General features: G+C 34.8%; 1 protein-coding gene across 2 annotated transcripts; it reads right to left on the reverse strand.

Annotated features, from left to right (window-relative positions):
• Positions 1-36: 36 nt before the first annotated feature.
• LOC121383203 (beta-lactamase domain-containing protein 2-like) lies at positions 37-27,904 on the reverse strand. Of its 2 annotated transcripts, none has more exons than XM_041513077.1 (8): positions 27,663-27,904; positions 16,940-17,131; positions 12,524-12,623; positions 12,229-12,337; positions 11,756-11,878; positions 10,180-10,364; positions 8,218-8,463; positions 37-2,278 (listed from the first exon to the last, which is right to left on the reverse strand). In XM_041513077.1, exons 1-8 carry the CDS (start codon positions 27,803-27,805, stop codon positions 2,093-2,095), a joined length of 1,284 nt encoding a protein of 427 aa, XP_041369011.1. In that variant the 5' UTR covers positions 27,806-27,904; the 3' UTR covers positions 37-2,092. The 2 variants fall into 2 exon arrangements, with proteins under 2 accessions (XP_041369011.1, XP_041369013.1); XM_041513079.1 differs by lacking the exon at positions 27,663-27,904 and adding an exon at positions 25,087-25,198.
• Between the last annotated feature and the right edge of the window lie 6 nt (positions 27,905-27,910).

Consider the following 27,910-nt stretch of genomic DNA (forward strand, 5'->3'; position numbering starts at 1 on the left):
AACAAAAAGTAGTCAATAATAAACAAGTTTACAATAAAGATTCAAATAATTTATTAAACCTGTATACTGTAAATAAAAATATAAAATTGAAGAAATAAATAAAAATTACATATCCTTTGTAACAATCATTGTGTATAATTTCTTGCAAACTATAAAAACTGCATAATTAGTGCATACAACAAACACATCACAAAAACACGAATACATCTAGTACCTACAAATATTTGTAGAAAATTAAAATTTTAAAATAATATAGAACCAAGGAGGAAAAGAAAGTAACTCCTTTAAAAAGCAATAAATAAGCAATACTCTTTCTACCTAACACTGTAATACATGTAACATTATGTATTTCTTAAACTGATGAACAATATAACTTGTGAGAAATCAAATGAGAACATTATGTGACAAATCTTGGTTGACAATGCTCTTTGTACTTTTGTCTCTGGGGCGGATTATGCTTTGGGTGGGGAGGGGGGGGGGGGGGGTCCAAAACAATATGTAAATGTTTATAATTTAAATTATAAATTTTACGTGGACATCAATTTAGATCTACGTGGTGGGTTTTTTTTTTTAGCTGGGTGGGGGGGGGGGGGTTCGTGCAACTGGGAAACCAACCCCCCATACTGCGCCCCTGTGTCTTATCGAGCAATTAGCGTCATTAGTATAGTTAGCAATAAATGCCACATAATGTAGGTGTTTATTTCATTGCTGATGATGACAAGTCCATGTGATTGACGACAAGTCCATGTGATTGACGACAAGTCCATGTGATTGATGACAAGTCCATGTGATTGACCTACATCTGATTTAAATAAACAGGCAATCAAAATAACAAATCTGTTATCAAATGTGTAAATGTACAAAGCGAAAAATCACATGAACTTTAGTTCCCAGTCGGTAATTGCACCAAAATGATGAGATTGTTTGCATCTATTATATTTGTAAATCGTAGACAATATCGTAAAATGGTTTTTGAATATTTTGAAAGTCTCCAGATGTCCTCAAAAACAGAGTCAAAGGAAAACGCTTTTGTGAAGAGATCACTGTTACCTTTAATGAACATTCAAAGATCTATATATATGAAAATTATAATATATACTTCAGGTGTTTATATGATCAAGTCAGGTTGATTTCTTACTGCTAGTATTCAGTGATGTGAAATTACCAACAGAAGTATGTCAAATTAGACACGTTTGCTAGAAAAGTGGTTTCTTTGCAAAAACAAAACCCCCAAACCCACCGTTATTTATCAATACGAAATTAGGAATTGTCATTTATAATCTAATAATTAAATTTCCGTTACATTTATTACAATTTAATATCATCCACTGGTCCAGCTGTAGCAACAAGTTTGTTCATATCTCGGTGAAAATAAAAATAACATTATATCTGATGACGTCTCTTTATGCTGGTAGTTTGTCTTACTGAGCGTTATTGTTTAAAAACCAAACAATAATTCAAAATAAAATATGCACTTTTAGTGTCATTATTGGTAAGTATGTTTGAAATGTAAATAAGTATTGTCTGTTATTTCTTTTACATTCATTGAAGTATGAACAAAACAACTTGTCCACAAACGTCTGTGAGAACAGCTTCGCCGATTCACAGTTTGGAGATGATTTATTTTTTTCATACCCTGATGAATGTAAAAGAAATAACAGACAATCCTTACATATTGGTGCATCGTCACTGGCCAGTGTTAACATCATCACTGGCCAGTGGTAACATCGTCACTGGCCAGTACTAACATCGTCACTGGCCAGTCCTAACATCGTCACTGGCCAGTGCTAACATCGTCACTGGCCAGTGCTAACATCGTCACTGGCCAGTCCTAACATCGTCACTGGCCAGTGTTAACATCGTCACTGGCCAGTCCTAACATCGTCACTGGCCAGTGTTAACATCGTCACTGGCCAGTCCTAACTAGCCAGTGGTAACATCGCCACTGGCCAGTACTAACATCGTCACTGGCCAGTGGTAACATCACCACTGGCCAGTGCTAGCACTGTCACTAGCCAGTGGTAACATCGCCACTGGCCAGTGCTAACATCGTCACTGGCCAGTGCTGTCTCATAGGATGTAAGTATCAGGATTACTGTTTGGAAAGATAATCATCGAGACAGTCGTACACTAGTTCATACAAGTCGATAAACCTTGGATCGTTGCAGAGCCCAAAGGATTCCAGGTAGTTGGAGATGTAAGCCAGCGACAGTTTGTTGTAAGGATCAGCCAGAGCTGCTTGTCCTCCATAGCCTCCATGTCCAAACATCACGCTCCCCTGCAAAGAAACGGAAGACAACACAAGAATAGCAGAACTCGAAGCCACCGTGTTTAAACATCACGCTCCCCTGCAAAGAAACGGAAGACAACACAAGAGTAGCAGAACTCGAAGCCACCGTGTTTAAACATCACGCTCCCCTGCCAACAAACGGAAGACAACACAAGAATAGCAGAACTCGAAGCCACCGTGTTTAAACATCACGCTCCCCTGCAAACAAACGGAAGACAACACAAGAATAGCAGAACTCGAACTGAACGATGGCACTAACGGCAATTGCACTTTTATGCTGCTGGACTTTATTAAAGTCTGGACTTTAAGTTTTATAAGCATGGGCCCTGGTGTACATTGTCTGCCAGTATTTAACATTTGTCCATCTGAAATATGTCTACATACAACAAGAAAACCTTTCAATCACATTTAGTTGCTGCAAAAGTCACTTTAAAAAAAATTGCCGTAGGCTCAAAGTTGTTGTTGGTGAGCCGTTTCACCCACAGTAGTTGAAAAAAACCCAAAATGATGTGGGTGAGAAATTATTACGTTCGAGCCCTGGAATAGTGAACTGACATCATCCCAGGATAGTGATGGTGATCAGGATAGTATATTATATACAAGCATCTTTCATGCCTGTAGAAACTGGGGGAGGGGAACAAGATACCTGTGCCCCCACCTGATGACACCAAATTATTTGTTATATGCAAATACAAATAACAGTCAACAATAATTAGTTTTTTGGTAATGTTTTTGTTTTGCTGGGAAATAGTATTTGAAGCTATCCAAAAATAAAACTAATGCTTGTGAACTCCTCAGTGACCACTTTAACTATTCCTATAGGCACTGGGTTTCGCTGTGCATACTGTAAGCAAAACAGTTGCTACCACAATTTCTTTACATTCTGATGTTCAGATCTTCCTGTACATTATTCTCCAAATTATATTAACCGAACATTTAAGAAAAGTAAAATCATGTTGATTTACAAGCAGTATCTGTTAGAAAACAGCATTATTTTAATAGTTACACATCCTGGTGACTCCAGAAATAAAGAGTTATCGTGGGTTCAGTAAGTATTAAACCATGTACATTTCCTATATTAAATGATACTAAAATACAACATGGCACTGGGACTGTCCCCTAGTACAAGTAGCTTAATATATACAAATGCTTAGACCTAAACATTTCTACAGAAGGTGAGTAGAATGTGCAACAACACTAATTAATATCATTAACAATATATATTAAACATTTCTACAGAAGGTGAGTAGAATGTGCAACAACACTAATTAATATCATTAACAATATATACTAAAGTTAAGCAACAACTAGTGACATAGGTAAATGAAGTATTATTCACCACCCAGTATGTATACCCAAACATGGCATTCAGGGTTTCTGCCAGAGGGTACGAATAGGTAAAAATATGTACCTTAAAATGTAGGAAATTAATGGACATATGTTTAGATATATTTTAAAAGATTATTGTAAAAGAACTGCTGTTGAAATGATGACGTAGTAGGGCCACTTATCGTCTGTCTTGTTATTATTGTAAAAGAACTGCTGTTGAAATGATGACGTAGTAGGGCCACTTATCATCTGTCTTGTTATTATTGTAAAAGAACTGCTGTTGAAATGATGACCTAGTAGGGCCACTTATCATCTGTCTTGTTTTTATTGTAAAAGAACTGCTGTTGAAATGATGACGTAGTAGGGCCACTTATCATCTGTCTTGTTATTATTGTAAAAGAACTGCTGTTGAAATGATGACCTAGTAGGGCCACTTATCATCTGTCTTGTTATTATTGTAGAAGAACTGCTGTTGAAATGATGACCTAGTAGGGCCACTTATCATCTGTCTTGTTTTTATTGTAAAAGAACTGCTGTTGAAATGATGACGTAGTAGGGCCACTTATCATCTGTCTTGTTATTATTGTAAAAGAACTGCTGTTGAAATGATGACGTAGTAGGGCCACTTATCATCTGTCTTGTTATTATTGTAAAAGAACTGCTGTTGAAATGATGACGTAGTAGGGCCACTTATCATCTGTCTTGTTATTATTGTAAAAGAACTGCTGTTGAAATGATGACCTAGTAGGGCCACTTATCATCTGTCTTGTTTTTATTGTAAAAGAACTGCTGTTGAAATGATGACGTAGTAGGGCCACTTATCATCTGTCTTGTTATTATTGTAGAAGAACTGCTGTTGAAATGATGACGTAGTAGGGCCACTTATCATCTGTCTTGTTATTATTGTAGAAGAACTGCTGTTGAAATGATGACCTAGTAGGGCCACTTATCATCTGTCTTGTTTTTATTGTAAAAGAACTGCTGTTGAAATGATGACGTAGTAGGGCCACTTATCATCTGTCTTGTTATTATTGTAAAAGAACTGCTGTTGAAATGATGACCTAGTAGGGCCACTTATCATCTGTCTTGTTTTTATTGTAAAAGAACTGCTGTTGAAATGATGACGTAGTAGGGCCACTTATCATCTGTCTTGTTATTATTGTAAAAGAACTGCTGTTGAAATGATGACCTAGTAGGGCCACTTATCATCTGTCTTGTTATTATTGTAAAAGAACTGCTGTTGAAATGATGACGTAGTAGGGCCACTTATCATCTGTCTTGTTATTATTGTAAAAGAACTGCTGTTGAAATGATGACCTAGTAGGGCCACTTATCATCTGTCTTGTTATTATTGTAAAAGAACTGCTGTTGAAATGATGACGTAGTAGGGCCACTTATCATCTGTCTTGTTTTTATTGTAAAAGAACTGCTGTTGAAATGATGACGTAGTAGGGCCACTTATCATCTGTCTTGTTATTATTGTAAAAGAACTGCTGTTGAAATGATGACCTAGTAGGGCCACTTATCATCTGTCTTGTTATTATTGTAAAAGAACTGCTGTTGAAATGATGACGTAGTAGGGCCACTTATCATCTGTCTTGTTATTATTGTAAAAGAACTGCTGTTGAAATGATGACGTAGTAGGGCCACTTATCATCTGTCTTGTTTTTATTGTAAAAGAACTGCTGTTGAAATGATGACGTAGTAGGGCCACTTATCATCTGTCTTGTTATTATTGTAAAAGAACTGCTGTTGAAATGATGACCTAGTAGGGCCACTTATCGTCTGTCTTGTTATTATTGTAAAAGAACTGCTGTTGAAATGATGACCTAGTAGGGCCACTTATCGTCTGTCTTGTTTTTATTGTAAAAGAACTGCTGTTGAAATGATGACGTAGTAGGGCCACTTATCATCTGTCTTGTTATTATTGTAAAAGAACTGCTGTTGAAATGATGACGTAGTAGGGCCACTTATCATCTGTCTTGTTATTATTGTAAAAGAACTGCTGTTGAAATGATGACCTAGTAGGGCCACTTATCATCTGTCTTGTTTTTATTGTAAAAGAACTGCTGTTGAAATGATGACGTAGTAGGGCCACTTATCATCTGTCTTGTTATTATTGTAAAAGAACTGCTGTTGAAATGATGACGTAGTAGGGCCACTTATCATCTGTCTTGTTATTATTGTAAAAGAACTGCTGTTGAAATGATGACCTAGTAGGGCCACTTATCATCTGTCTTGTTTTTATTGTAAAAGAACTGCTGTTGAAATGATGACGTAGTAGGGCCACTTATCATCTGTCTTGTTATTATTGTAGAAGAACTGCTGTTGAAATGATGACGTAGTAGGGCCACTTATCATCTGTCTTGTTATTATTGTAGAAGAACTGCTGTTGAAATGATGACCTAGTAGGGCCACTTATCATCTGTCTTGTTTTTATTGTAAAAGAACTGCTGTTGAAATGATGACGTAGTAGGGCCACTTATCATCTGTCTTGTTATTATTGTAAAAGAACTGCTGTTGAAATGATGACCTAGTAGGGCCACTTATCATCTGTCTTGTTTTTATTGTAAAAGAACTGCTGTTGAAATGATGACGTAGTAGGGCCACTTATCATCTGTCTTGTTATTATTGTAAAAGAACTGCTGTTGAAATGATGACCTAGTAGGGCCACTTATCATCTGTCTTGTTATTATTGTAAAAGAACTGCTGTTGAAATGATGACGTAGTAGGGCCACTTATCATCTGTCTTGTTATTATTGTAAAAGAACTGCTGTTGAAATGATGACCTAGTAGGGCCACTTATCATCTGTCTTGTTATTATTGTAAAAGAACTGCTGTTGAAATGATGACGTAGTAGGGCCACTTATCATCTGTCTTGTTTTTATTGTAAAAGAACTGCTGTTGAAATGATGACGTAGTAGGGCCACTTATCATCTGTCTTGTTATTATTGTAAAAGAACTGCTGTTGAAATGATGACCTAGTAGGGCCACTTATCATCTGTCTTGTTATTATTGTAAAAGAACTGCTGTTGAAATGATGACGTAGTAGGGCCACTTATCATCTGTCTTGTTATTATTGTAAAAGAACTGCTGTTGAAATGATGACGTAGTAGGGCCACTTATCATCTGTCTTGTTTTTATTGTAAAAGAACTGCTGTTGAAATGATGACGTAGTAGGGCCACTTATCATCTGTCTTGTTATTATTGTAAAAGAACTGCTGTTGAAATGATGACCTAGTAGGGCCACTTATCGTCTGTCTTGTTATTATTGTAAAAGAACTGCTGTTGAAATGATGACCTAGTAGGGCCACTTATCGTCTGTCTTGTTTTTATTGTAAAAGAACTGCTGTTGAAATGATGACGTAGTAGGGCCACTTATCATCTGTCTTGTTATTATTGTAAAAGAACTGCTGTTGAAATGATGACGTAGTAGGGCCACTTATCATCTGTCTTGTTATTATTGTAAAAGAACTGCTGTTGAAATGATGACCTAGTAGGGCCACTTATCATCTGTCTTGTTTTTATTGTAAAAGAACTGCTGTTGAAATGATGACGTAGTAGGGCCACTTATCATCTGTCTTGTTATTATTGTAAAAGAACTGCTGTTGAAATGATGACGTAGTAGGGCCACTTATCATCTGTCTTGTTTTTATTGTAAAAGAACTGCTGTTGAAATGATGACGTAGTAGGGCCACTTATCATCTGTCTTGTTATTATTGTAAAAGAACTGCTGTTGAAATGATGACGTAGTAGGGCCACTTATCATCTGTCTTGTTTTTATTGTAAAAGAACTGCTGTTGAAATGATGACGTAGTAGGGCCACTTATCATCTGTCTTGTTATTATTGTAAAAGAACTGCTGTTGAAATGATGACGTAGTAGGGCCACTTATCATCTGTCTTGTTTTTATTGTAAAAGAACTGCTGTTGAAATGATGACGTAGTAGGGCCACTTATCATCTGTCTTGTTATTATTGTAAAAGAACTGCTGTTGAAATGATGACGTAGTAGGGCCACTTATCATCTGTCTTGTTTTTATTGTAAAAGAACTGCTGTTGAAATGATGACGTAGTAGGGCCACTTATCATCTGTCTTGTTATTATTGTAAAAGAACTGCTGTTGAAATGATGACGTAGTAGGGCCACTTATCATCTGTCTTGTTTTTATTGTAAAAGAACTGCTGTTGAAATGATGACCTAGTAGGGCCACTTATCATCTGTCTTGTTATTATTGTAAAAGAACTGCTGTTGAAATGATGACGTAGTAGGGCCACTTATCATCTGTCTTGTTTTTATTGCGTACACTCAGAGTATTTCTCACAGAAAGCCGGACATTGTCCATGCTATGGGTTGTATTAGAGGTATATGTCAGATGACTATGTGTTAGAATCACCAAATGTTAAGACATCCAATAGCCAATGATTAATAAATCAATGTACTTCAGAGGTGTTGTCAAACAAAACAATTCTAACCAGAACAGTGTCTTTAAAGGACATTTAAAGATTTCACTAGTATGCTCATCGGTACAATGGACACCACACAGACAACACAAACCAGATATTTTTTTTACGTTAACCTAATGGCTGACTCATACTTACTCTTGAATTATTTAGCACCATGAGTCCACGAGCATAGGTCATATTTGTGAGTAGGACGAGATCTTTTCCTCTAGTCAAGGGAGTTAACACCTTCTTCATGGTTTCTGCAGACAGCAGTTGCTTCCCTTTGCTGGAGCCACCCATAGCGACAAAGCTGTAGAGTTTTGCCAGAGATCGTGCATTGCCGAGTCCCATGAATGACGGAATTCCAGATGCTTGTACATCTGCACGGTTCATAAAAGACGTCTGCAAATGAATCTTTACACTTATACTATCATTTAATCATTACTTGTATACTATCATATTATCATTACCAGACCTGTCAACCTTTAGTCAAGAGAAAGCAGGAGGTGTGTGTTGAAAAAGCAGGAGATTTGGTAATTTAACACAATTTAACCCAAAATCGCAAAATTAAAAAAAAAATATATTACAATAAGTTATATAATATCATATATACTTGTTAACCTTAGATCTTGGCATTTAACAAAAAAAAGTTTAAAGTTTAAATATTATTATGATTTAATACTTTTTTTTTTTTTTAAATAACTCTTTTATGCAAAAATTTTAAGAACACGAACAAGAAATAAAAAAATTAATTAGTACATTTACGGTATTACACTTACACAGCCTTACAGGTTACGTTACATCATCATTTGTGGTTAGTGTAGCTAAGTACCTAAGACAAATTTATATAAATCTTATAAATTAATATTCATTTTTAACTATTATGAGGAACGGTGGCGTGGTACTTATTTAAAATCATCATAATGATGCAATAAATATTGTATTTCTATTAATCATAAGTAAAACCTCATTACGGACATCGTGTGAAATTTACCAGAATTATACCCATTTCCGTGAGTAACTTTATGTCAAACACATTTATTAATTGTACAAAAATAATCTCTTGAAGTGTACCCTTGTTACCAACATTTTACTGCGCAAACATACAAAATTAACTGACACAAGTATGTTTATATAGCTAATTGGTCTTTTCGTTGTCTTGCTGTGTCATGTGATTTTAACATGCATCGTGTGTATCGTCGCTGTCAACTCTGGGCCAGAGTCTGGCACTTCAGATTCGTCAGTTGCATTATGTAATCTAGTGGGAAGACATTTTACAATTCAGAGGCGTTATTAGGATTAAATTGGATAGTTATATATATGGCAACACTGAATGGCAATACACAGCCTGTTGAATTATCGGCAACACGCTTCATAGCCATTACAATGACAACAAACATTATAATAACACGTCATTTTATAAACTCCATGTGCTTTTTTAACAATATAAATATCCCACAAGTCCTACTTCGGCAAAGGTTAAACGGTCGGGACAATTCGGCCTGTTACATTCTCGGAAACCGAAAGTAGTCGACATTTTCCGAATGAGAATGAGTTACTTCCCGTATGTTGTTTTGACAAAACGGGATCGATTGTTTTTTTATGCTTACAAAAATGTCATTTAACAGGAGAAATTGTCTCCTGCGCAGAAGGAAGGAGATTTGATCAAATACCGGGAGACTCCCGTGGAATCCGGGAGGGTTGACAGGTCTGCATTACTTGTATACTAACATTTAATCATTGCTGGTATACTAACAATTAATCATTACCTGTATACTAATATTTAATCATTTCCGATATTCTAACATTTAATCATTACTGGTATACTAATATTATTCATTACCGGTATACTAACATTTAACCATTAATGGTATACTAACGGTTAAAGCTGAAATCTGGGATATATTTTTATTATTTAATAATTTAGAACAAATTATTCACATTAATATTTGTTACAGCTGCATGCAATTCTTCATCAAATCTAGGTCACCAACAAATGTATTATTCCCCATTTTACTGTGTTGGTTCATTTGAAATCCCCCAGCCTACACCCCTGAAAGTCATCCTACCTCCTCTTTAAGGACCATCATAGACCTACGCCCCTGAAAGCCATCCTACCTCCTCTTTAAGGACCATCATAGACTTGGCAGTGAGTGAATCTGGGTACATGAGTAAAGTAGAAAATATCCGGAATGAAGTTGGTGACGTCAGGGTCTTGAGAAGAATCTGAGACAGAGACAGGAAGTTGCCCCGCGCCACTCGCCAGTGTTGCTCCCTGGGTAAGCCGATATGGAAGTCAATACCTGAAACAAGAGAAACAAACAAAAACAGAAAACTAAAATCAGAGATTAGCTGAGTGTAACCTGAGGCCATCTTAGAACCTGTTCTTAGCTGAGAGTAAACTGAGGCCATCTTAGAGCCTGTTCTTCGCTGAGTGTAACCTGAGGCCATCTTAGAACCTGTTCTTAGCTGAGAGTAGCCTGAGGCCATCTTAGAACCTGTTCTTAGCTGTGTAACCTGAGGCCACCTTAGAACCTGTTCTTAGCTGAGAGTAACCTGCGGCCATCTTAGAACCTCTTCTTAGCTGAGAGTAACTTGGGGCCAGCAATGGGTTGGTCAATAGTCATTTACCAACACAGCAACGGGTTGGTCAATAGTCATTTACCAACACAGCAACGGGTTGGTCAATAGTCATTTACCAACACAGCAACGGGTTGGTCTATAGTCATTTACCAACACAGCAACGGGCTGGTCTATAGACATTTAAAAACACAGCAATGGGCTGGTCAATAGTCATTTACCAACACAGCAATGGGCTGGTCAGTAGTCATTTACCAACACAGCAACGGACTGGTCAATAGACATTTACCAACACAGCAATGGGCTGGTCAATAGACATTTACCAACACAGCAATGGGCTTGTCTGTAGTCATTTACCAACACAGCAATGGGCTTGTCTATAGTCATTTACCAACACAGCAACGGGCTGGTCTATAGTCATTTACCAACACAGCAATGGGCTGGTCAATAGTCATTTACCAACACAGCAATGGGCTTGTCTGTAGTCATTTACCAACACAGCAACGGGCTGGTCAATGGTCATTTTAAAAACATTATATTCACTATTTTTATTGTATTATTATAGTGGAAAAAATGGAAGACAAAAACAACAAAACAACAGCTGAAAAATGATGAAGTCAACCATCTCACTATTAAGTATTCACTGTGAAACTGTACACAGCCTAAGAATACACCTTCAGGGCTTCTAGTCTGTGGTAGCCCCACTCCCTTGGCTAGTGATATTCAATGTTTGGCTAGTAAACAACTACTACCACCATGCCCAACTAGTGAAACAAAAAGTTTTCAAATGCTGCATTTACAATTAAGTCTATTTTGTAAATATAACTATCTTGCCCTCCCCCATATCTAACTTTTTTTAAAAGCTGTATCTCCTTCTTTAGGTGACATATTTAATTATTACTATTAGTAAAATTGTATTTACTTTAAGCAGGGCTAGTGAATTTTTAATCGTGGTTAGTAAAATTTAAAAATCACTGATCCCATGGCTAGTGGATTTTATAAAAATTCTAGAAGCCCTGCACTTTTAATTTCCAATATAGTATAAAACTAGCACAAGTCCATTCTTTACCCATTTAAACAGCCCCGTACCAGATACCAGCAGGACAACACTCACCAAGGGGTTCAGCTATCTCCTCTTTAAATATTTGTGACAGGTTCCTGTGTTTGGGGTCAGCCTTCTGTGCTAGAGTGCCCACGTAATAGCCAATTGTGACTGCGTGATAGCCATGAGCTGTGCCTGTAAGTAAACACCACACAGTATGGTCAACCTGTTACTTATAATAAAACACCGCCTTACTTGTCAGGACAGACAAGTGCTTATTTCGAACTTTTTATAAGATGAACAGAAAAAAAATCTGGGAATTAAAAAAAAATGGAAACTTATATAATTTATTATTGTTTCATAAAGCAAATATTTACATACAAATGAATTCTGTTGCTTGCAACTTTCTTTAATTGTATTACTGTACACTTCAAAATACTGATTATAAACAGTGGTGAAGACCATGAACTATTGGCCAGTGTGGTAACTCTAAAACAGCTACTGCGAGTCAGACAAAGTTGAATGGAACTCCTCGACAAACTGACCTGGAACCCAGTGAGGAGTCTGGTCTTCTAAAAGTCGGACAACTTCCTTTGGGCGGTGAATAAAATCCAACAACGAAATCTTCTCCCCACCAAATGACAATAATCCTGCCTGCAAATATGAAAAAAAGAAGATATTTCAATTAATCTAATAATATATAAAACTGCATACCATACCATACCATACCATACCATACCATACACATGCACACACATATATATAGCTGTTTGAATTAAGACTTAAAAAAACTATTTAAAACATAGAGCTAATTTTATTTGAAGTTAATTTAACCCATACCTGATGACTAAGTAGGATTTCCACTGTTATATTTTCTTTCCCATTTTTTCCAAATTCTGGCCAGTAGTATGAGACACGCTTCTCGTATTGAATCCAACCTCTGGAAATACAGGAACATCACTAAAGAACTGCATGCCATGTGATGTAGGCATATTTAATGAATATACAATGTTAATGTACTGATCAACTTTACATAATATCAGGGAACATTTTGTTCAGTATCGCGTCGCAATTCACTATGCAAGTTTCAGAGATAGCTACATAATTTTAAAACATTAAACAGTAGTTGCTAATTAATTTTCAATTAAATGTTCCCAGAATATATTCAAATGAAAAAGACTATACACACCTAATTTACATAAACAGCGGTACAGGTCAACATTTATTACAACAAAAACAGTCTATACTTAAATTCCACAGATGAATAAAAAATATATTATCTGTTATTAGAGTGTAGGTTTATTTAAAAATAAATACAATGTATTTTGAGTTACTAACTGGGGAGTTTAAAGAGTAGTATGTTTAAAACAAATTATGAAAAGTAACATTTTCTGTAGTTTCTGTAGAATCTACAGCACACCGAGTTTAGGAATACAGTTTGTTTTGTTTAAAGACACCACTACAGCACATTGATGAATTAATCATCGGCTGTTGGATGTCACATATTGGGTCATTTTCACATAGATGAAGTGTGTTTTGTTTAAAGACACCACTACAGCACATTGATTAATTAATCATCGGCTGTTGGATGTCACATATTGGGTCATTTTCACATAGATGAAGTGTGTTTTGTTTAAAGACACCACTACAGCACATTGATTAATTAATCATCGGCTGTTGGATGTCACATATTGGGTCATTTTCACATAGATGAAGTGTGTTTTGTTTAAAGACACCACTACAGCACATTGATTAATTAATCATCGGCTATTGGATGTCACATATTGGGTCATTTTCACATAGATAAAGTGTGTTTCGTTTAAAGACACCACTACAGCACATTGATTAATTAATCATCGGCTGGATGTCACATATTGTCATTTTCACATAGATAAAGTGTGTTTCGTTTAAAGACACGTTTAAAGACACCACTCGTTTAAAGACACCACTACAGCACATTGATTAATTAATCATCGGCTATTGGATGTCACATATTGGGTCATTTTCACATAGATGAAGTGTGTTTCGTTTAAAGACACCACTACAGCACATTGATTAATTAATCATCGGCTATTGGATGTCACATATTGGGTCATTTTCACATAGATGAAGTGTGTTTCGTTTAAAGACACCACTACAGCACATTGATTAATTAATCATCGGCTATTGGATGTCACATATTGGGTCATTTTCACATAGATAAAGTGTGTTTCGTTTAAAGACACCACTACAGCACATTGATTAATTAATCATCGGCTATTGGATGTCACATATTGGGTCATTTTCACATAGATGAAGTGTGTTTCGTTTAAAGACACCACTACAGCACATTGATTAATTAATCATCGGCTATTGGATGTCACATATTGGGTCATTTTCACATAGATGAAGTGTGTTTCGTTTAAAGACACCACTACAGCACATTGATGAATTAATCATCGGCTATTGGATGTCACATATTGGGTCATTTTCACATAGATGAAGTGTGTTTTGTTTAACGACACCACTACAGCACATTGATGAATTAATCATCGGCTATTGGATGTCACATATTGGGTCATTTTCACATAGATGAAGTGTGTTTTGTTTAAAGACACCACTACAGCACATTGATGAATTAATCATCGGCTATTGGATGTCACATATTGGGTCATTTTCACATAGATAAAGTGTGTTTTGTTTAAAGACACCACTACAGCACATTGATTAATTAATCATCGGCTATTGGATGTCACATATTGGGTCATTTTCACATAGATGAAGTGTGTTTTGTTTAAAGACACCACTACAGCACATTGATTAATTAATCATCGGCTATTGGATGTCACATATTGGGTCATTTTCACATAGATGAAGTGTGTTTCGTTTAAAGACACCACTACAGCACATTGATTAATTAATCATCGGCTATTGGATGTCACATATTGGGTCATTTTCACATAGATGAAGTGTGTTTCGTTTAAAGACACCACTACAGCACATTGATTAATTAATCATCGGCTATTGGATGTCACATATTGGGTCATTTTCACATAGATGAAGTGTGTTTTTTGTTTAAAGACACCACTACAGCACATTGATTAATTAATCATCGGCTATTGGATGTCACATATTGGGTATTGGATGTCACATATTGGGTCATTTTCACATAGATGAAGTGTGTTTTGTTTAAAGACACCACTACAGCACATTGATGAATTAATCATCGGCTATTGGATGTCACATATTGGGTCATTTTCACATAGATGAAGTGTGTTTTGTTTAAAGACACCACTACAGCACATTGATGAATTAATCATCGGCTATTGGATGTCACATATTGGGTCATTTTCACATAGATGAAGTGTGTTTTGTTTAAAGACACCACTACAGCACATTGATGAATTAATCATCGGCTATTGGATGTCACATATTGGGTCATTTTCACATAGATGAAGTGTGTTTTGTTTAAAGACGACACCACTACAGCACATTGATGAATTAATCATCGGCTATTGGATGTCACATATTGGGTCATTTTCACATAGATGAAGTGTGTTTTGTTTAAAGACACCACTACAGCACATTGATGAATTAATCATCGGCTATTGGATGTCACATATTGGGTCATTTTCACATAGATAAAGTGTGTTTTGTTTAAAGACACCACTACAGCACATTGATTAATTAATCATCGGCTATTGGATGTCACATATTGGGTCATTTTCACATAGATGAAGTGTGTTTTGTTTAAAGACACCACTACAGCACATTGATTAATTAATCATCGGCTATTGGATGTCACATATTGGGTCATTTTCACATAGATAAAGTGTGTTTTGTTTAAAGACACCACTACAGCACATTGATTAATTAATCATCGGCTACAGCACATTGGATGTTACATATTGGGTCATTTTCACATAGATGAAGTGTGTTTTGTTTAAAGACACCACTACAGCACATTGATTAATTAATCATCGGCTATTGGATGTCACATATTGGGTCATTTTCACATAGATGAAGTGTGTTTTGTTTAAAGACACCACTACAGCACATTGATTAATTAATCATCGGCTATTGGATGTCACATATTGGGTAATTTTCACATAGATGAAGTGTGTTTTGTTTAACGACACCAGTACAGCACATTGATGAATTAATCATCGGCTATTGGATGTCACATATTGGGTCATTTTCACATAGATGAAGTGTGTTTTGTTTAAAGACACCACTACAGCACATTGATTAATTAATCATCGGCTATTGGATGTCACATATTGGGTCATTTTCACATACTCTTAGAGGAAACCTGCTACATTTTTCCATTTGTAGCAAGGGATCTTTTATATGCACCATCCCGCAGACAGGATGGCACATACCACAGCCTTTTATATACCAGTCGTTGTGCGCTGGCTGGAAGGAGAAATAATCCAATGTGCCCAATGATGAGGACTGATTTGATCCCAGACCAACCACGCATCAAGTTTGAGCTTTACCACTGGGCTACATCATGCCCCTTGAATTTAAAGAGAAACATTTGTTAAATAATTATAAAAAGGTAAATTTTCTGTAGTTGTGTGTTCAGTGAACACATGCAGACCACAGGATTTCAAATTTCACGAAAAACACTTTTTCGGTTCTGTGCCTTGTGATCATTGGAACCCATCACAAACTGTTTTTAAAAAGATTATTACAGTATATATAAATATACATTACTTTCGTGGAACAATTGTACTCTGACTCATAATAAAAAATAAAAAGTCATATAATAAACATGGGAAACAAGATTTTGGTTCCATGATTATATATCAAAAGCCTGACAGGTAATATCTACAGCACACTGAGTACAGGAATAATTGAGCCATATTTTGGTTTTACTCGTCATCTAACTGTTGACCACCTTGGCAATGGTGAGTGCAGAGACGCTCTATAAGTGAGCCATGTTTTAGTTTTACTCGTCACCTACCTGTCGACCATCTTGGCGATGGCGAGTGTGAAGACGCCACCTACCTGTCGACCATCTTGGCGATGGCGAGTGTGGAGACGCCACCTACCTGTCGACCATCTTGGCGATGGCGAGTGTGGAGACGCCACCTACCTGTCGACCATCTTGGCGATGGCGAGTGTGGAGACGCCACCTACCTGTCGACCATCTTGGCGATGGCGAGTGGGGAGACGCCACCTACCTGTCGACCATCTTGGCGATGGTGAGTGCGGAGACGCCACCTACCTGTCGACCATCTTGGCGATTGTGAGTGCGGAGACGCCACCTACCTGTCGACCATCTTGGCGATGGTGAGGGCGGAGACGCTCTTGGTGACGGAGAATGCCAGTGACAGTGTGTCGTTCTCCCACGGCTGCTGAGACTCGACATCGGCGTACCCGCCCCACATGTCGACGATCACCTCACCGTTGTAGTATGCAGCAAACGAGCCGCCTTTCTCTTTCCCACTTTGTACATTCTGCCTGCAGCAAACAAACAAGATATCATCATAGATCATCTACTGTGAAACCTGTCTAAACTGGACCCTCAACAAACCGGAATCATGTTAAAACGGACCAAGTTTCGTGGTCCCAAATTGTTTTTAAATTTTAAAATGCGACCCTCTAAACACTGAATCCTGTCTAAATGAGACAAATAGTAGGTCCCCGGTCTCATCCGGTTTTATAAGACAGGTTTCACTGTTTATGATATTAATGTCTTACTTAAATATTAATACAATCAATGAATGCTGCAGAGACATACGATTTCTTTAAAATCATAAAATCATTTCATGGTTATTCCATGTGAAAACTTAATATGACCAGAGTATGATTTTTTTTTTCTAAAGTCATTAGTCACAGGGCTAGTGGATTTGTAAATTCCACTAGCCCACCAAAATAAAGCACTAACCCAAATTTTTTATCAATTACAACAAACTTTATGTGAAGCTGAAAAATTATGTTTCAAGGAACCCAAACCCTATAGTACCTAAAAACCCAAGTGACCTGTTTTCATCTCTTTTTTTTTGATGTACACGAGTGTAATTACTTTTTTAATTTGTTTTTAGTATTATTAGTATAGGTATTATTTAGTGAAACTTTATCTCAACCTGTAGAGGTGAATGAAGTTTAAAAAATAAATTAGTAACTTTTAAAAACTGTATGGCCTACCCTATTTCGTTACATTTGATCCTAAACCATTGTCCAGTTTTCACCCCACTCCCCACCCCCTTATCCGGAGTGGGTAAGTAATTTAACAAACTCCTCTCTCTAATCACCCCAAACAAAATAATTAAATGCACAATACAATGTAACACAATAATACATGGTCTTTTGTTCAGTGTATTTGGTAGTGAATTGTCACCAGGAACGGTGATGTCAATTGCTCAAATAGCCTACAGGGCAATATATCCCATGTCAGACACATGTCAACAAATATATTGGCAAGAATTAACTCATTAATTAATAGACAAAGAAACCCCAACATTATTTTGTACAGGTGTGAAATGTTAACAGAACAGAACAGAACAGGACTTTATTACACTCAGGCGTTATGCAACGGCGTAAAAGGAACATACATATTCTGATTTTGACAAGATGGTTAACAGGAGGATAAAAATAATAGGAATTACTGAAAAAACTACACACAAATAAATAATGAAATTCGTCTCCTATGTCGTTTTCTTCACAAATAGTACAAAGTCTATCTTCTAATAGAACTGTATTCCAATGGCCAGTCTCAACAGGTAAATAATGGTTAGAAGTCCTAAATTTTATCATAACAGTCCATAATTTTTCAGGAATAATATTAAGATAATTTTCAAAATTTAATTGGTCTTTAAAATATTCATAGGTTTTACCTCTTGATGATTCTGAAATATTATTTTTCCATGTTTGTAAATACTTCTCATTTTGTCGTATGCTAATTTGTTGTGATAGCCATTTTACCGATAGAAAGGTTTGTGATAGCCATATATTACTCATTCCTAGATGATCTAAAATACTTTTAACAGCAGCAATCCAGTTATAGTTAGTTCCATTGCTAATATGGTCTCTCATCATTGATGTGTATAATAATAGAGATAGTTTAGATTGTTTCCCCAAAATAACTTGTGCCCAATAATAAATTAATCTTTTGTGGATAGTCAACTCGACTGGCATTCTACCAAGTTCACCATATAACATGCAAACTGGGGTAGCTTTTTTACAGGGAGAATATGTCTAATAAAATTGATTTGACCAGAGTTATAGATGTCATTGTTTTCGAATCCCCATATTTCACATCCATATAATAATATTGGCAGAACCATCGAGTCAAACATTTTGAGGTTACATTCTATTGATAGATGGCGATCTTTTGCTTTTGCCAGAAATACATAGCCTTTGTTGCCTGTTGTTTAAGTCTAATCTTAGTATTTTTGAATTTATTTAGTTTAGTAAAAATGGCACCTAAATATTTGTATTCTTTGACATTTTCGAGAGTAGTTTTTCCAATCTTAAAAGTATATTTATAATCTTTAGAATTTCCATTAAAAATTAAGACTTGTTTTTGTAGTATTTATTTTAAGTTTCCAAATATTACAATATTGATAGAATATATTTAACGTGTGTTGTAAATTGACCGCACTTGTTGCTAGTAAAGCAGTATCGTCAGCGTACAATAAGCAAATAAGATGTATTCCAATGTCTAGTGTGTTATTTTTATTATCTGCGATGGAAGAAACACCTTCACAACCGTGGTTAAGTAAATAGTTTTCTAGATCATTTAGATATAGGGAAAATAAAATCAGGGATAAATTTTCACCTTGATGTACACCATTATGGCATGCGAATAATGGTGATTTCTTGTTATTTACAAATATTAATGATTTTAAACCTTGATACATTTGATATATGATTCTAAAGAATTTACCATTTATGTTATTTTCTAGTAACTTGTGCCATAGATGTGCTCTTGGGATCATATCGAAAGCTTTTTCAAAATCCACAAATGCACAATATAGGTTTTTTTTCTTTCTTTTTTCAGGATATCAATTAGTGAATGAAGTGTAAATAAGTGATCTATCGTCGAATAACCTCTGCGGAAAGCAGCCCGGGCTTCGCTCATAAAATCATTTTCTTCAATAAACTTTGAACAGCAACATAGTAATGTAATTGGTCGATAGTTTTCAGGGCATGAACTACTACTTTATTTTTAAAGATTGGTATAATTATTCCAGTCAGCCATTCTTCTGGATACACACTATGGTCTAAAAGTATATTAAAGAGTTTAACATAGAATGGGAGCAATAAATGGGCTGTCGATTTAATATATTCGTTAATTATTTTATCTACACCTGCTGCTTTATTGTTTTTTAGTTGTTTTATTGATTTTAGTATTTCGTACTCGCTGAATCTTCCATTTATGATATCATCGTTGCTTACTTGGTCTACGAGATCATCAATATTTATGTCGGGCACTGTATCAGCCGATAGGTCCTTATTTAATTCACTGAAATAATTAAAGAAGTCTTCAACCGGTGGTACATTTTCTGTCCTGCTTTTTGTCTCTTTAAATATTTTATAGAATTCTTTGGGGTCATTTGTTTTTAATAGCCTCATGTTCTGCTCTGTTTTAAATTTGTAATGAGAATAAGATTTAAATATATATTTTTTATAGCATTTACTTGCGTTTGTTACGTTCATTTTATTTGCTATAGTTTTGTTTCGAGAAACATTTTTTTGCCTCAAAATATTTTGTTTGTAGAAGCTTGCACCATTTACTGAACCAGGGTCACTTATTATCTGGCGAAGTGCCAGATCTATGTTTACGTGTTGACACGTGACCGAATGTTAAGATGGCCAAGTCTAAAAATAGCTTGTTCAGCGTGTCGACTGTTTGGTTTACACGTGTTGGGATACTGATAGATTCATTATCGAGAATTACTGATAGTGACTGAAGTAAGTTTGTATTGATATTGCTAAGAAATTCTTCACTTTTATTGGCATTCCATTTATGGATATTAATTGACTCCAAATCGTCATTTACACATTGGTTATGTTTAGTTTGTATGTCATGGTCTGTCTGAATCTTACAGGTAAGTACAACTGCACAGTGGATATCTGAAAAGAGTGGGTCAAAATTACACACTTCTAAGTCAATGACAGATTTAAACATGTGGTGAGTACCAATAACATAATCAATCAAACTACAATCTTTACTGGTGACTGCACCTATATTTTTATCTTTTCCGCATCTACCATTGAGGATATATATATTATTATGTTTGCACAAATCAAGAAGTTTGAGACCATGGCTGTTAACCTTACCCTTATTCTGGCTTGCTCTGTCCCTGGGTACATTTAAAGTATCAAGCTTTGCTATATCATTTAAAAAGGTTTCCATGTCAACATTATCAATATATATAGTATTATGATCATCAAGTGTAGTGTAATCGGGCAAACATCTAGTTCTTGCATTAAAATCACCTATTAGGAGCAGAGGTTTTCCTGGTTCTGTCATTTGGGAAATTTCATTTTCAACAATATCAAAAGTATCAACTTTTAAGTATGGTGAGCCAATTGGGGGAATATACACAACACCAGCAGTTACGCTATTACCTATACACTCTTTGTCTAAAATACTAAACCATGAAATATACTGCGAGTTATTTTTTACATTTATTTTAAATAGGTTGGTCAGTTCATTTCTTACACCAATAACGATACCACCAGATGATCTTTTACCTTTTCTGTTATTGAAATGTAGAGTGTAACCTGGGATTAACTGTGATAAGCAATCACTTTCATCTGTTTTACTTTCAGTAAAGCATAGAATATCATATTGTGAGACAAAATTTAGAAAGTCAGGTATAACCAATTTGTTTCTTAAGCCACAGACATTTAAACTGAGTATTTTTAAGTAAATACAGTTGTGTTTCATATTGGTATAGTCTATTATGTTATCAGTGGTTTGGGAATTATATACAGTGTAAGATGAAGCCTGGCTGTTTACAAAATAACTAAGGTTAGGTACATGGGTATCACTGGTAGGTTCAATAGCAAAACAGTGGGGGGTTACATGGCTATTTACAACATATGTATGCTTTGCTTTAAGGAGATGTACATCACTGATCACTGTACTGGGCTGTCTATATCCACTTGTATTACTGTGGTGGGTCTCACAATTTATTTGTCTATTTACATTGTATATATAGGTGGATTCGTGTGCAAGTACATCATTGGTCTCAACATGTTCACTTGTGCTAAAATTTGGGGTCATATTTGTTACAAACCAAACTGCTACAGGTCAAGTCGGCTCTATTATTGTGTTCCTTGATTGCCAACATTCCTATCGGAAGTAAGCGATAAATTAGAATCAATAGAAAGATAAGACAAACACAGTAATTTTAAACATGACTGGGGTTGTACTTCAGATATCCTACTAGCCTGTTTATTAATATGGACTGGCGATTCACACACATTTTTTACCTTGTTTACATGTGCGAGATTTTACTACTATGTAACTTGTACAACCAATCAAAACACGCATTTTATTATAGACGTTTCCTGTCCATGAAACTTGATAGTGAAAAGAAAACAAAGTCTGCATCGTGTGTGTTGTTTTAACTGACGATGTAGAAACGTCTTGTTACTGCATTTTGTAGAAATCTAGTTGAATATTAATATATACTTATTGATTTGTTGATTGTATGCGATGACCAATGTCAGAAAAACATTTATCAAATGTATGTTAGTGGAGGAAAAATATTTTGAGCTAGCAGTGTTTTTTTGGGCTGTTTTTTTTAGTCACTAGCCCATCAGGCTACTGGTTTTGCATTTGTGAATAGTCCTGTGTTAAAAAAGCACTAGCCCCGGGCCTTGGGCTAGCAGATTTGTCGAACTCTGATATGACTCTTTGTAGTATTGTACAGAGCAGGTGTTTGCACAGGGCGATGGTTTAGGAGCTCGAAACCCCTCCCTGTTAAAACAAATTTTCTTTTTAAAACTCTGGGGGGGGTTTTGGGGGGAAGGGGGGAAGCATATTACTCCCTTCCCCTATAAACTTTGCTCGGCAGACTTTATATTCTTGCACATGCTCTTTCACAGGTAGTTGCATCATATTTTAAAATAAATAATTTTTGTTGTTCCATGTGAAAACTTTATATGACCCTCTGTATTGTTTCTATTTGAACGGGACCAGTGATCAATGTGGCACTGTTTTGTTTGACCATTTTACACAATGAACTGCCTTGCTACATATAATAAATTATTATAATACATTAAACATTAACAATGACAGGGTGCAACAATTTACCCAATACTACCCAATACTTACCCAATACTTACCCAATACCACTATTATTATTATTTAGAACCCCTAAACCTGGATATTAGTTACACGTGTTGTTTGCGGTGAATTGTATACACCTAAGACTCCAGTACGTTGACTTACTTCCCTTCGTTTACCCTTCTATAATACGAATAATTTTTATAAAATAAAAAAAAGAGGTAAGTATAAAAAAAATATATAATTCTAATCTTGATGATATGCACAATTTTTATCACATTACTGTGATCAGAAAACATTAAAACCCCCCACAAAAAACCCAAATAATTACAACAGGTGTGAGAAAAATAAAAATACATTTTTGAAGTGTCTGCCAAATCCGGTACAAGACCTTTAGTCATTAGATATTATATATTTACATTACCAGTTTATTAGATGCAGTTTTTGAGCGGGCAAGTCTAAAAATATTTTTAAAAGATATTTTTTAATAAATTATTTACTTAGGCCCTAAGTGGAAAGGCCTCAATTTGTCGTTTCACCAATTAAGACCAAACATTATTTGCTTCTGGGTTCTTTGTAGTTAGTATTTCATGATGTATTGAATACGAATCTGACTCATGGGTATTTGTGGGCCTGTTTGCAAGCATAATCTAGGCTAATTACTGTCGATATTAACTTAAATAAGCTCACCGCTTTATTGTATGCAATACTTGACCAATTACGAAACTCAGTTTGGAACAATTGGAAGGGGCTTGTGTGAAATAGAAGTTTCATAATATAGTTTACTTAGGATTTAATAGGCCTGCTCATCATACTGTGATACTCTTAATTCAATAAATATACGTGACTGGCATAACAGCAAGTGGTCAGCCCAAGAGAGGAATATCTTTGATGATTGAAACAAGATTATGAGACTATATTTAACCTTTCTATTAACAAATGAAAATGTGGCATGCATATCAACCAATCAGAATTCAAATGTAGCGCATACATAAAATGATGTACCTTCCAAAAACATTGCTTTACCTATTTATATTTGTCTCTGACTTATTCAAGTATGGCTCCACGCAAAATTCGAAAGAAAGTTGAATATCCATGTGGTTCTTGCCGCACAGAGTGCGGAGAAACTAACTGTCTTTATTGTGAAACATGCGAACATTGGTTTAATAGTCATTGTGAAGATATTAGTGCTAACAATTTAAAGGAGTTAGCCCTTTTACCCGAATCCTACATATGCACTAGTCGTTTATCTGATGGCACTTTTTTTGCAAATTTGCGAAATTGGCCTCTGTAATATCCATTGACATGTCATGTTTACATCTATGCTGAAGACGATTTATGAGGAAATATTGAAAGGTCCATTTGCTTCAGTTTACATTTAACTACATGCAGTTTTCTGCTGTCTGCCATTTTGGTTTTTTATGGAATACTCTTCAAGAGGGGTGAAAGACTCTAAAATATTAATATAAAATCAATGATCTCTAGTGGTATCTTTAAACAATCAAATAATATTAATAATAATAAAATAATATGACGTCATCACATTTGCATTTATATCATAACATGTTATTACATTCAACGGTTTTGTTAGATTAAGTCATATCCTTTCACCCCTCTTGTCGAATATTCCATAAAAAGTCAAAATGGCAGCCGGCACAAAATTACATGCTTTTTTGCCCTATACGATCTCAGCGAAGTCGATACAGGTGACATGGTTATCATCTAGTATGTGGAATCCATGCCATTGTAATTGTATTTTCAAGATTTCTGTCTGGACAAAATGTGGGTAAAATCTAACGAAAAATAAAGGTAGGAGCAATTTATTGTAGTTGTCCACATTTTGTTTCGGACTTTACGTTTAAGTCTACAACCTTGTTGCCTGTTAGGTGACTATTACGACAAAATTATGGGTAAAATTATTTTTATATACCAAATTTTGCATACTAGTACCACCCAAATACATAGGGGCGAAACGACTCATAATGGAGGACGAAATGACTCATTCTAAGGGCGAAATGACTCGGGGCGAACGGGAACAAGGGCGAAACGACTCGGGGTCGAATAGGAATAAGGGCGAAACGACCTGGATTCCTTGGGTAGTATTGGGTAAATCGTCGCACCGCAATGACATAGGCCCCTATCGGTAAGGAAAGAATGACAGCATAGTCACCTCAGCACAGGTTGACAAAATGTGCATTTCTAAACTAAAATGCACACTTTAGCATATTTGTTTCAGTGATGTCTTTCCACATGCTCACATTCTCCTATCAAGTTGCGGCTATATCATGATTCTGTCCCGTCAAATAAATATACGGGAATATTTGTATTACTTAAAATAATTTCATAATGAAATGATGTCAGTTTTCATACATTATATATTGTTACCATTAAATTATGTATTGTGTACAATTTATCGATTAGTAGAACCTTTTACAAAAAAAATTATGTATTTTATGTAATAAAAATATTTCATTTTATTAGTTTTTGTTGTTGTGCATTCATTTATCGTTTGTTGTGTTAATTATAAATTTTTTATTGTTTAAATATAATTAAAATATAAAAATATATTTCATGAATTTGTATGTTATTATGGGTTTATTAGTTCATTAATTTTTCCGGTTCTGCCAGTTTGTTGTTGGGCTGTTGTATCATTAAACATTTATTTTAATAAATATACTTTTCATTCTTTTAACATTTAAATATTTATCTGAAGTCTTCTTCTGTTTAAAAATGTTCTATAAATTTTATTTTTTTCTGTGTAACGGGCCACCTAATTCTGCAAAGGACCATTAATTAGTTCCCCACATTCGATATATATAGTGTCACTTACTACATAATTTTCAATATATAACGTACATTCTTTCAATGTTAACGATGTATATAAAGTGTATTAAAAGAAAATACATTAAAAATGTGTTAAACATATAAACACGGGATATAATGACAAACATTATATGTCACTTAATCGGCTACCGTCTACACGTGGACTTTTAAAGGAACATCGAAGGTAGCTGTTTATAATAGTCATAGTTTCACTTTAGTATAGTGCAAGACATGAAATGAAAACACACAAAATTAAGTAACACATCAACTTTTATTTACACTGGCCACGAAATAAGAGACAAATACAATTATAACGAATTAGGTTGGTTTTAGCAATTAAAATTAAATCCATCCACTGAAAAATTAACACTCTAGCCTTGACGCCTAAACAAACAACGATCAGAATTTGGACAAGCGAAACCAACACTACAAAAGTAATAACGTAGGAAAAACATGATCTTGATCTACTCAATATAAATTTAGGCATACACTATACCTTTTACCATCTCAAAGTAATACAAAATATTTCAGCAATTTTAGTTAATATAGTTTACTCATGACTGCTCAAAACAACTCTCTTAAATAATTTATCCTTAATATAATAATAATATTTTTTTTAAAGCTTACTTTATAAGTAAATTATTATATACCAATTAAGAAATATATGTACCAAATTACCATACCAAAATTAATACAAATAAAACAAATTATATCCATATAATAAAAATAATTTATATTAAATAAAAAATTCATACAACCTATTTTTCGATACAACCTAAATCCGTTTTCGCAACAGCTATATGCGTTTTCCTTTACTGGTTTCATTCCTTTCCTTTTATTGCCAATTATTTTATTTTTTAAAATTTAAACACAATTTTAGTCAAAGGTTGTAAATCAGAATCATCAATGACATATTTTACTAAAAAAAATAAAAAATTCACCATCCCCTTGGATTTTCAACTTCGATGTTCCTTTAAACTCCACGTGTAGACGGTATTAAGTGACATATACTGTTTGTCATTCTATCCCGTGTGAATGAACGGCAATTTTAAACTATTATTATTACATGTATTATCATCGTTGTATATAATGTTTGTCATTTATTAACAGATTTTTAATGTATTTTCTTTTAATACACTTTATATACATCGTTAACATTAAAAGAATGAACTTTATATATTGAAAGAATGAACGTTATATATTGAAAATTATGTAGTAAGTGACACTATATACTGTTCATCATTCTATCCCGTAATGAATGAAAGTAAGTTATATATAATTTGTAATGTCATCGTCCTATATACTGTTCGTCATTCTATCCCGTCTTTATATGTTTCACATATTTTTAATACTACTTTTATTTATTTTCCCCACAAAAAAATATCTAAACCCCTTTTTATATAAGTCCCCAAAATAAAACCCTTTTAAGACACTTGATAACATTTAAAGAGAAAAAGTTATATATGGCAAAATATGTAGTGAATGACACTATATACTGTTCGTGATTCTATCCCGTGTTCATATGTTTAACATAAATTTAATGCTATTTTTATTTCTTTTCCCCCTAAAAATATCTAAACCCCTTTTTTTTATATAATAGTCCCCAAGATAAAACCCTTTTAAGACACTTGATAACATCGAAAGAAACAGTTATATATGGCAAAATATGTAGTGAATGACACTATATACTGTTCGTGATTCTATCCCGTGTTACAGTGAATGAAAGCAAATTACAATAAATTATTACTGTCGACTTCTCTTATAAAAAATAACTCTTGATAGACATCTCTTATAAAGAGATAACTCTTGATAAAATGAAAGGTTAAACCAATCGATAAATGGAACATTTTCAATCCCGTATGGGATAGAATCACGATATAGGCTATTATAGCCCAAGTTGCAGCCATTATATTTATATTCTACCTTAATTTTTCAGCTACTCTTCTGAAACTTGGATGGAAAAAGCCTTCCACCACGGGAGGTAATGGAGTACTAAAATAATTCCATAAATAGTTCAATACTATTGCAACAATTACAACAAATAATGTTAACTTGATAAAACCCATGGTTACAATTCTCCATCAATTTCTAACAAAATTACGCTATGCGCAAAAAACACATTATTTAATTAATGACCGAGTAACAAGTTTACAGAATAACTAAATTATCTC

The sequence above is a fragment of the Gigantopelta aegis genome, chromosome 10, assembly GCF_016097555.1.
Source record: "Gigantopelta aegis isolate Gae_Host chromosome 10, Gae_host_genome, whole genome shotgun sequence".
In the NCBI taxonomy this organism is placed as follows: domain Eukaryota; kingdom Metazoa; phylum Mollusca; class Gastropoda; order Neomphalida; family Peltospiridae; genus Gigantopelta; species Gigantopelta aegis.